The 12,005-nt window shown below is 42.0% G+C and overlaps 1 protein-coding gene and 1 long non-coding RNA gene across 2 annotated transcripts in view; one reads left to right on the top strand and one right to left on the bottom strand.

The window, feature by feature from the left end:
• The window catches only part of dmxl2 (Dmx-like 2), a 152,559-nt gene that overhangs the window by 66,220 nt on the left and 74,334 nt on the right, over nt 1–12,005 (top strand). The window contains exons 15-16 of the mRNA XM_068017998.1: nt 6,197–6,314; nt 6,919–7,035. Coding sequence (XP_067874099.1) covers nt 6,197–6,314; nt 6,919–7,035 — 235 coding nt within the window. The remainder of the gene's footprint in view (nt 1–6,196; nt 6,315–6,918; nt 7,036–12,005) is intronic.
• The window catches only part of LOC137352487 (uncharacterized), a 50,821-nt gene that overhangs the window by 3,700 nt on the left and 35,116 nt on the right, over nt 1–12,005 (bottom strand). The gene's annotated exons all lie outside the window — the stretch shown is intronic.

The following is a 12,005-nucleotide window of genomic DNA, read 5'->3' as shown; positions in this document are numbered from 1 at the left end:
GACCGGACCTTTAAATATTTAAATATCACTGAAGGGCTTGAAGCCCCTTTAAAAGTAGCGCCTGCGTGGTGGCGCTGGATGCTGTTGCCGGGGGCGCAGTGGCGGCCCCTTCTATGTCATCAGGGGGCAGTCGCTCCACCCCCTTCCATTTAAATGAGCCCCCACACGTAATATGGCGGGGTGCCGGCGCGCTGATAAAATTCAGCTGTGGTGAGGGGAGAGGTGAAAGTAAGAAGTGCATGCTTCTACCATCAGCAGCTTCTCAGTCAGACGAGATTGTGAGGTAGGATGTAGGAAGAAGGAGTAGGTATGAGTATATTGTCATCTTCAATGGCTTTAGCCCTATCATGGTCATGGCCCTCCCTATAAACCTTGCCACCGTCTCCTCAATGAGGTCAAAAGTGCTGTGGCTGTCATAGCTACCATTGTGTGCAAGCTGTGAGTCAGAGGCTTGCAACAGTGAGGTGTGTGAGGGTGCAGTAAAGCATATGAATGTTGGGGTTGAGTCCTAATTGAGTTATTCTTTACATTTCAGTTTGAAATTTTGTTTTGGTTTATAAAGTGAGCTGTGTGCTAGATTTGGAGGCTATTGAAGATGTTACGGCAGGCTACAAAAGCGAGAGGCTGTAATTTCCATTACTTTATTGTTCCCAGAAAATAGAGCAGAGTCTGCCTTTTCCTGGGTCTATGTGATGTACTGAAAATACTTATAAAGGAGAAGGCCAAAATGGTCCCTTGATCTAAAATAATCCAGCAGTCTGCTCAGACACTGACTAGTTGTAACTGAACTCCAGATTGCCTTCTTCCACTTGGCCGTGCCATCAGATTCTTCAAGTTTCATGTAGTGCTAGTTGCTTCCGTGAATACTGTTATTTAGCCTCATAGCTGCCTTTAGAGTGTTCACAATATGCCTGTCTGCTTTTCAGTTCATCCATGGCTATAGCACTTGCATATCTGTCATTAATTAGATTGTGCTCAGGTAGTAGCCGCGCCCCTAATTCCAGCAGACCTTTCTTCCTTTTGGGATGAGTTTCTTTATAAATTATTAGAAGACTCACCTGGCCCAATGACAGACCTTGAGTATAGGTAGTCACTTTCAGCCACTTGGGAATTGTTTCCCTGCTTTTAACAAAATAGAAACTGGGTAACATAGCTTGGTGCTCTGTTTTCTTGGGAGCACATTTTCTGTGCATATTTCCTCTGATTGCAGGTGTACCTCAGGAGATTGCAATTTTAATACGAACATATGAACTAGGAGCAGGAGTAGGCCACTCGCCCCTCGAGCCTGCTCCGCCATTCAATAAGATCATGGCTGATCTGATTGTAACCTCAACACCACATTCCCGCCTACCCCCAATAACCTTTCACCCCCTTGCTTCTACCTTAAAAATATTCAAAGACTCTCCTTCCACCGCCGTTTGAGGGAGAATTCCAAAGAGTCACGACCCTTGGAGAGAAAACATTTCTCCTCATCCCTGTCGTAAATGGGTGACCCCTTATTTTTAAACAGTGACCCCTAGTTCTAGATTCTCCCACAAGTGGAAACATCCTTTCCACATCCACCCTGTCAAGACCCCTCAGAATCTTATGATATGTTTCAATCAAGTTGCCTCTTACTCTTCTGAGCTCCAGCAGATACAAGTCTAGCCTGTCCAACCTTTTCTCATAAACAACCCGTCCCTTCTAAGTATTAGTTTAGTAAACCTTCTCTGAACTGCTTCCAATGCATTTACATCCTTCCTTAAATAAGGAGACTAATATTGTACGCAGTACTCTCGATGTGATCTCACCAATGTCCTTTATAGCTGACACTTAACCTCCCTATTTTTGTATTCAATTCCCCTCGTGATAAACGATAACATTCTGTTAGCTTTCCTAATTACTTGCTGTGCCTGCTGTTAGGACCAAGGCGGGAGGAGTGCACTGTTAATTCAGTCCCACTTCTCCACAGGTCACAACATATATTTAAATTTTCCCACTTACCGAAACAATCAATCATATACTCTACTTTTACCCCAGAATAAAGCACACAAACCAGGTTTCTTTAATAAACAACAAAACTATCCGTTTATTAGAAACCAAGTCTTAACCAATAATGAAGTAAACATATACATGAATTGAAATATTAAAGCCCCTTATTTATTGTAGCCCTCATGCACACACACACAACCGGTTAACTGGGGGTAAAAAGGGATTTTTGTTTGCAGCTGTTCCAAAGAAATAGAAGGAATAAAAAAAACACATATGCTGTTCCTTCCCTTTCCTGATTTACAGCTATAGTCTTATAATAGGCTCAAAGTGTGGATCTTGGATATTCTTGCATTGATGTCACCACTGCACAGAGAAGAGTGTTCTCTGTCATCCTTATGTGGTGGAGTTTGCTTTTCATAACTTGCCTATTGAATCACAATTGTTGTTCTTCTAAACAACTTGCCCTCCAATGGTAGATGTTTTTCTATTTTCCCGAAACTCTCCTTGTAATAGAACATATGATACTAAATGAAGGAGGCTCCAGTTGTATTGCCTTGAGTTGATTGACAAAGGTGAAACTATAGAGCATATTAGTCTCAACAAGAAATGTATTTTTGTGAAATGACTGGAATGTCACAAAAGTCTGTGCAAACAATATAAAATCACTTCAGTTACCAAGAGTATCTCTCCTGTTCCTGGAGCAACACTTCAAACAGAATTGAGAGAAATCAATGGCCTGATTGATATCAGATGAATTTCTAGATTTCAGTGGCGCGTGTTACATCTGCCTCAAGGCAAGCAACAGCAAAGATGTTTTTAGTTCAGATCATTACTAAACACGACTAGATGATTCTAACAGAGATTAAAATGAATGCTCACAATACTACAGTAAACCACAGGAAGCAATTTGATTCATAATATATACTGTATAGTGAATCGTATAGAACAGACTATATCTAAAAATGTGTGAGCTTTTTAGTGCAAAACATAAATTGTAGAATAAAACAAACTACTCAGTAATTACCTGCTAACGTAATCACTTTCCAGTTGTTAAATAAGCACAGTTGTGTGAGCATTAGTTAAAGCAGTAAATATTTTGTTATGCTGAAAATAGTTTACTTGAGGTAGGAGTAGATAATCGGGTATACACGTTGGAGGCATTCTTTAAAATGCAGCCCCTTATTAATCTAGCAAAATTGTTTACCTTTCACTTTCATGATGAGATGGATGTAGATTGAGTAGGCAGATGCAAAACTAGGTAGTGGTTAGTTTGATAACATTCATATTAATAATTTATGTTGGTTTTGATTTTTGTGGCGTCATAATAAAAAGCAATTGAAATGTTTTTGGAGTATCTTATCTGAATAGTTCTGGGTATAAAATGGTGTCATACTTTTAATAATTGTGTTATGACAACCAAAATTTGAGATAAAATGCTGGCCAGTGTTTTGAGGAGCTGTTTTACAAGAGATTAATCAAATCTCTATAGTTTGATATTCTATAAGAGCAATGTCAAATTTCTACAATTCTTGTAACTGTACATAACACATTTCTTGATGTAACTGCTGGTTTTAAAGACAAAAGTTAATAACTCATCAGTTTTTAAATTTTGCCTTAAAATTGACAACACCGTGGGATTGATTTTCATCTTTACTGCCTGGCATTAAGTATTGTCTAAGTGAAGTATAGAGAGGAAAATTGGTTGAAAAGGACGACACACTTGTAATAGAGTCCATCTGACTTCGCTGCTGACCCTTATTTTTCCAGATAATCATACATAGGAGTTTGGAGTAATGGGAGAGGTATGGCTAAATGATGGATCCCAACAAATGCCATTTCAACAATGTAACATTGAATTTACTTTGTTCTGTGGACCCAGTAAAAACACATGTAGTAAAAACACATAAAGCAAAAACACATAAGAACTTAGTTAAAACAAAGGGGCTAGCCACACAACAATGAACAGTGTGTTAAAACATAAGGAGGATAGGTAGAAAGGGACAACAGCACACAGATGGCCAAGGAATTGTAGATAGTACAGAAAAGATATTGAGGAGAATCCCAGACACAGTCCTTGCATGTAGCAGATAAAGGGAGTCGTCATGGACACCAGATATAATTAAACTCATAATAGGCAATGGGAAACTGTGAAGTTTTGAACAGGTTCTCACTGAGCCAAGTAAGGAATTATCATTATGTCATTATACCAGACCCCTATGAGTAAGTAAGAGGGGCGGGTCTTGGAAACCAGATTTAACCCCTGACTGAAACTGAGGAAGGTACGAGAACCCCAGGGAAGAACACTCGAGAAGATACCCTCAGCCAGGGGCTCAGAACAGAAGAGCAGCTGCAAGCCCGAGACTGATCACCTCGTGTCTTGACGGGTAGTATTCTGTGCAAGTAGTGAGAGCTTGTACTTGATAATTTAGTGTGTGAATAAAATATTGATGTACCTTTCACCAGTCGGATTCCACGGATTCTTTAAGAGTAGAGTGCGCGTTAGGCACAACAGTTCATACTATAAGTGGCAGCTTTTTAGCCAGATATGCACATTTTAATGGATAAAGTAACACTTAACCTTTGTCATTAGGTAACTTTTTAAAATGTGCATTCATGAATTCCTTCTGTTACAAGCAATTTTTCAACATTGTCACTGTCAAGTATAAATTGGATCACTTGGACTTTTGTAGGGTACTTTCATTCTTCGAAGAATAGGCAAACTAATTCATGTCTTCCAATCTGTTTTGTACCTTTTCCATGGAATTAGGGGAAAACAAAGTGTTGACTATTCCGTTGGCTAGTAGAATGTATTTTGCATTGTTACTGTGCCGTTAATGGGACTTGGCCCTTTTATTCATGTTATTACATTTGAAGGTGAGTCTCTCCCCATGCCTCTGTGCTCTGTGACTTGTAACCCAAATCCTAATAATACACTTGCTTCAGGCGTCATTTAGCTCGATCTTTGTGAGGGCTTTTTGTTTTAAATGAATAAATAGTAAGGTAACTAGGTCTTGTGTATTGTTTGGATGGTCAGACCTGGGAAAAAGGTAGATTGGATTATTTAACAGGAACTCTTTCCTTATCTTTCCTCAGAGGATTTTTAAAGATCTGTCTTTTATCTCCTGGCTCTGCCTATTTTAAGGGGCCAGTTTGATCTTGTAGATTGGAACACTTCTTTCTTCGGTATATACTTAGAAAATTTCTTCTGAAAAGTTGGAAACCATGTCTTGCACAAATGCAAATGGCTAAACAGACTCGAGGGCTGAATGACTTAATTGGACTTGAATGATACAGGGAGTAGCAATTCTGGACAAAGCGCCTCAAGTGTCTAAGGAAGGCTGGCCAATGCTAAAGACTTGGACTTTATTAATTTAGGCGCTATTTGATCTGGCCCAATCTAGTTTATTTATGATTCTCTCAGTTTGTTACATACAATTATATGATTCAGGAATGATTTATCACAGTTGCTATACAATACCCACAAGGTTATTAGAAGATGCGAGTGCCATTTTGCTGATTCATTTGTTTTCTTTGACATGCTGCTTTGTGTTCTTCCTTTTGTAACTTTTTGTTTTTTTAAAAATGCATTTTTTTAACTGCAAATTGTAGTTAATAGTCATGTCAAAGTATTTGTAAATCCAGATCTAATGTTCTTTTTTATGATCAATTTTGCATTGATGCAATGTAAAAGAAGTGTTATAGCAAAGAACTTATATTTATTTACTGCTTTATTTTGCTGTTGGGATAACCCAAAGTGCTTTGTAATCAATGAATTTCTTTTGAAGTAAAGTTATTATGTTTGCAGAATTTCAAAATCAGGTTGCTGATCTTAACTCTGGAGCCCGATTAAGGCAAGGAGGTGTGAGACCCCCTCCACGCAGTAGTCTTAACGTTTGGGGTTCTTGCTGGATGTAAATCAACTCCATCCCAATGCAAAACCAAATTAAAAAATTTCACAAGCTTTCAGTGTGAGGAGGGAGCCAACTGTTGAGTAGGCTTCTTTATCACTGGTGGGAAAACAATGCAGTCAGCAGCATAACCTGGATCATAACTTGAACAGCCCTGTATCTCATATCACAGGTACTGACATGAGACATCTGAGACCTGTAGTATAACAGCACATTTAATAAAGAAACTTAGATAAAATTACAAGTAACCTTCAGATTTTCAGTGATTATTATGTAGGAATGTGACTAACACCACTTCTACTATATTCCTGTTACAGTGTGGCTCAAACACGCAACTACTTCATGTGTTTCAAGAAGATTTTATTTTGGGATATAAACCACAGAAAGAAGAAATGAATAAGGAGCAAGAATTTTCTTTTAGTCAACCAGCACAAGGTATACAAAGTCAATTAAATGGGATTTTAACATGGTTTTCTTTGATTAACTCCATATAAATATGTATAGATAATATTCCTCTATAGTTGTATGCTGCTGTTAATGAGTTTGGCTCAGTTGGTCGCTCTGTTTGCCTCCAAGTCTAAAGGTATTATGTTCCAGTTACATTCCAGGATTTAGGCCAATAACTTCAACTGACATATCACTGCATTGATGAAGTGCTGATATTTGGAGGACATGTAAAAAGCACACTTATTAAGTGAATATAAAACATCCTATGGTAGTACTTAAAATAATAGGGAGTTTCACAAAAATCCTCCATCAACTGAGCATCTTATTTGCTGTTGTGGGATCTTGCTGTACACAATTGGTGGCTATGTTTGCCTTTATGAACACCAGTCACTGCACTTCAAAAACACTTTGGGACGCCCTGAGGACATGATATAGTGCTCTGTAAATCTTTTTTATTTTCAGTCATTCTTCTACACTTATGCTAGATTTTCATAAATGATTGCCAGGCACAGAATTTTCCTATTATACTTCCTTTGATTACAGTGGGAATTTTTCATTGCTTTTTGAATTATTTAAACTTCTGTCATTTAAGGATACCGTGCACCATCATTTTCTGAAAAGTTCTACCTTGTGGTGATAGAAAGAGACAAGAGGCAATCTGTTCTTCACATGTGGCATCTCCATTTGAAATCTGTGCAGCCTCGTGTTGGTAAGTATTTGGAAATACAGTACAGAAGTTGACTTATTAAATTCTTCATTGAAGTACAAAATATATATGAAATTGTTTCTAGCAGGTTTGTGCTGCATAATTATATAAACAAATAAAAGTTTTGATGTGGTAACTAATGGGAAAACAAGTCATAGATTTAGAGGTCAGAATCATAGAATTGTTACAGTGCAGAAGGAGGCCATTTGGCCCATCGTTTCTGCACTGACTCTCTGAAAGAGCAATTCCCTCAGTTCCATTCCTGGTACTTCTCCCCGTAACCCTGCACATTCTTCCTTTTCAGATTACTGTCTAATTCCCTTTTGAATGCTTCAATTGAACCTGCCTTCACCAGCTTCTCAGGCGGAGCATTCCAGACCTTAACCACTTGCTGCGTGAAAAAGTGTTCCCTCATGTCACTTTTACTTCTCTTACCAAATACTTTAAATCTCTGCCCTCTCGTTCTCGATCCTTTCACAAGTGGGAACAGTTTCTCTCTATCTACTCTGTCCAGACTCCTCATTTTGAATACCTCTATCAAATCACATCTCAGAAATGTTTCCCTTAGAGAAGAAAAGGCTAACATCTCCAATCTTTCTTTATAACTGACATTCCTCACCCCGGAACCATTCTCATGAATCTTTTCTGTACACTCTCCAGTGCCCTCACTTCTTTCCTGAAGTGCAGCGCACAGAACTGGAAGCAATACTCCATCTGAGGCCGAACTATTGTCTTATACAAGTTCAAAATAACTTCCTTGCTCTTGTACTTTATATGTCCCTATTAATAAAGCCTGGGATACTGTATGCTTTATTAACCATGCTCTCAACCTGTCCTGTCACCTTCAATGACTTATGCACATATACACCTAGGTCCCTCTGCTCCTGCACGTCCTTTAGAATTGTACCCTTTATTCTATATGGTCTCTCCATGTTCTTCCTACCAAAATGAATCACTTCACATTTCTCTGCATTAAACTTTATCTGCCACCCGTCTGCCCATTCCACCAACTTGTCTATGCCCTTTTGAAGTTCTACACTATCCTCCTCACAGTTCACCAAGGCTTCCAAGTTTCGTATCATCTGCAAACTTTGAAATTGTGCCCTATACACCAAAGTCTAGGTTTTTTTTATTCATTCATGGGATGTGGGCATTGCTGGCCAGTCCAGCATTTATTCCCATCCCTAATTGCCCTTGAGAAGATGGAGATGAGCTGCCTTCTTGAACCACTGCAGTCCATGTGGGGTAGGTACACCCACAGTGCTGTTAGGAAGGGGGTTCCAGGATTTTGACCCAGCGACAGTGAAGGAACGGCGATATAGTTCCAAGTCAGGATGGTGTGTGACTTGGAGGGGAACTTGCAGGTGGTGGTTTTCCCATGCATTTGCTGCCCTTGTCCTTCTAGTTGGTAGAGGTCGCGGGTTCGGAAGTTGCTGTCTAAGGAGCCTTGGTGTGTTGCTGCAGTGCATCTTGTATATGGTACACACAGCTGCCACTGTGCATCGGTGGTGGAGGGAGTGAATGTTTGTAGATGGGGTGCCAATCAAGCGGGCTCCTTTGTCCTGGATGGTGTTGAGCTTTTTGAGTGTTGTTGGAGCTGCACCCATCCAGGCAAGTGGAGAGTATTCCATCACATTCCTGACTTGTGCGTTGTAGATGGTGGACAGGCTTTGGGGAGTCAGGAGGTGAGTTACACGCAGCAGGATTCCTAGCCTCTGACCTGCTCTTGTAGCCACGGTATTTATATGGCTACTCCAGTTCAGGTTCTGGACAATGGTAGCTCCTCGGATGTTGATAATGGGGGATTCAGCGATGGTAATGCCATTGAATGTCAAGGGGAGATGGTTAGATTCTCTCTCGTTGGAGATGGTCATTGTATAGCACTTGTGTGGCGCAAATGTTACTTGCCACTTATCCGCCCCAGCCTGGATACTGTCCAAGTCTTGCTGCATTTCTACAGGGACTGCTTCAGTATCTGAGGAGTCACGAATGGTGCTGAACATAGTGCAGTCATCAGCGAACATCCCCACTTCTGACCTTATGATTGAAGGAAGGTCATTGAAGCAGCTGAAGATGGTTGGACCTAGGACGCTACCCTGAGGAACTCCTGCAGTGATGTCCTGGAGCTCAGATGATTGACCTCCAACAACCACAACCATCTTCCTTTGTGCTAGGTATGACTCCAGCCAGCGGAGGGTTTCCCCCGATTCCCATTGACCTCAGTTTTGCTAGGGCTCCTTGATGCCATACTCGGTCAAATGCTGCCTTGATGTCAACGGCAGTCACTCTCACCTCACCTCTTGAGTTCAGCTCTTTTGTCCATGTTTGAACCAAGGCTGTAATGAGGTCAGGACCTGAGTGGCCCTAGCGGAACCCAAACTGAGCGTCACTGAGCAGGTTATTGCTAAGCAAGTGCTGCTTGATGGCACTGTTAATGACACCTTCCATCACTTTGCTGATGATTGAGAGTAGACTGATGGGGCAGTAATTGGCCGGGTTGGACTTGTCCTGCTTTTTGTGTACAGGACATACCTGGGCAATTTTCCACATTGCTGGGTAGATGCCAGTGTTATAGCTGTACTGGAACAGCTTGGCTAGGGGCGCGGCAAGTTCTGGAGCACAGATCTTCAGTACTGTTGTCGGAATATTGTCAGGGCCCATAGCCTTTGCAGTATTCAGTGCCTTCAGTCGCTTTTTGATATCACGCAGAGTGAATCGAATTGGCTGAAGTCTGGCATTTGTGATGCTGGGGACTTCAGGAGGAGGCTGAGATGGATCATCAACCCGGCACGTCTGGCTGAAGATTGTTGCAAATGCTTCAGCCTTATGTTTCGCACTGATGTGCTGGGCTTCCCCATCATTGAGGATGGGCATATTTGTGGAGCCATCTCCTCCAGTTCGTTGTTTAATTGTCCACTACCATTCACGGCTGGATGTGACAGGACTGCAGAGCTTAGATCTGATCCGTTCGTTATGGGATCGCTTAGCTCTGTCTATTGCATGCTGCTTACGCAGTTTGACACATAGATAGTCCTGTGTTGTAGCTTCACCAGGTTGACACCGCATTTTGTGGTATGCCTGGTGCTGCTCCTGGCATGCCCTCCTGCACTTTTCATTGAACCAGGGTTGGTCTCCTGGCTTGATGGTAATGGTAGAGTGGGGGATATGCCGGGCCATGAGGTTACAGATTGTGGTTGAGTACAATTCTGCTGCTGCTGATGGCCCACAGCGCCTCATGGATGCCCAGTTTTGCATTGCCAGATCTGTTCGAAATCTATCCCATTTAGCACGGTAGTACTGCCACACAACATGAAGGAGGATATCCTCAGTGTGAAGGCGGGACTTCGTCTCCACAAGGACTGTGCGGTGGTCACTCCTACCAATACTGTCGTGGACAGATGCATCTGCGGCAGGCAGATTGGTGTGGACGAGGTCAAGTATATTTTTCCCTCTTGTTGGTTCCCTCACCACCTGCCGCATACCCAGTCTAGCAGCTATGTCCTTTAGGACTCGGCCAGTTCGGTCAGTAGTGGTGCTACTGAGCCACTCTTGGTGATAGACATTGAAGTCCCCCACCCAGAGTACATTCTCTGCCCTTGCCACCCTCAGTGCTTCCTCCGTGCTCTTCAACATGGAGGAGTACTGACTCATCAGCTGAGGTGGTAATCAGCAGGAGGTTTCCTTGCCCATGTTTGACCTGATGAGACTTCCTGGGGTCCAGAGTCGATGTTGAGGACTCCCAGGACAACTCCCTCCCTACTGCCGGTGGGACAGGACATACCCGGGATGGTGATGGCAGTGTCTGGGACATTGTCTGTCAGGTATGATTCCGTGAGTATGACTATGTCAGGCTGTTGATTGACTAGTCTGTGGGACAGCTCTCCCAACTTTGGCACAAACCCCCAGATGTCAGTAAGGAGGACTTTGCAGGATCGACAGGGCTGGGTTTGCCGTTGTCATTTTTGGTGCCTAGGTCGATGCCGGGTGATCCATCCGGTTTCATTCCTTTTTATTGACGTCGTAGCGGTTAGATACAACTGAGTGGCTTGCTAGGCCATTTCAGAGGGCATGTAAGAGTCAACCACATTGCTGTGGGTCTGGAGTCACATGTAGGCCAGACCAGGTAAGGACAGCAGATTTCCTTCCCTAAAGGACATTAGTGAACCAGATGGGTTTTTACAACCATCGACAATGGTTTCATGGCCATCCTTAGACTCGCTTTTTAATTCCAGATTTTTATTAATTGAATTCAAATTCCACCTTCTGATGTGGTGGGATTCGAACCTATGTCCCCAGAGCAATACCCTGGGTCTCTGGGTTACTAGTCCAGTGGCAATACCACTATGCCACCACCTCCCCTTGCGGTCATTAATATATATCAGAAAAAGCAAGGGTCCCAACACTGAACCCTGGGGAACTCCACTACAAACTTTCCTCCAGGCTGAAAAATATCCATTAACCACTACTGTTTGTTTCCTGTCACTCAGCCAGTTTCGTATCCATGTTGCTACCGTCCGTTTTATTCCATGAGATACAAGTTTGTTCACAAGTCTGTTGTGTGGCACTGTATCAAATGCCTTTTGAAAGTCCACATACACCACATCAACAGCATTACCCTCATCAACCCTCTCTATTACCTCCTCAAAAAACTCCAGCAAGGTAGTTAAACATGATTTTCCCTTAAGAAATCCATGCTGGCTTTCCTTAATTAACTCACATTTGTCCATGTGACTGTTGATTTTGTCCTGACTTATTTTTTCTAGAAATTTTCCCACCACCAAAGTTAAACTGACTGGTCTGTATCTGCTGGGCTTATCTTCACACCTTTTTTGAACAAGAGTGTAGTGTTTGCAATTCTCCAGTCCTCTGGCACCACCCCCGAGTCTAAGGAAGACTGAAAAATTATGGCCAGTGCCTCAGCGGTTTCCACCTTAACTTCCCTCAGTATCCTTGGATGCATCTCATCTGGTCCT

This window comes from Heterodontus francisci, chromosome 38 (genome assembly GCF_036365525.1).
Source record: "Heterodontus francisci isolate sHetFra1 chromosome 38, sHetFra1.hap1, whole genome shotgun sequence".
In the NCBI taxonomy this organism is placed as follows: Eukaryota; Metazoa; Chordata; class Chondrichthyes; order Heterodontiformes; family Heterodontidae; genus Heterodontus; species Heterodontus francisci.
The sequence above is the reverse complement of the archived record's forward strand: the minus strand, read 5'-3'. Positions and strand labels throughout refer to the sequence as shown.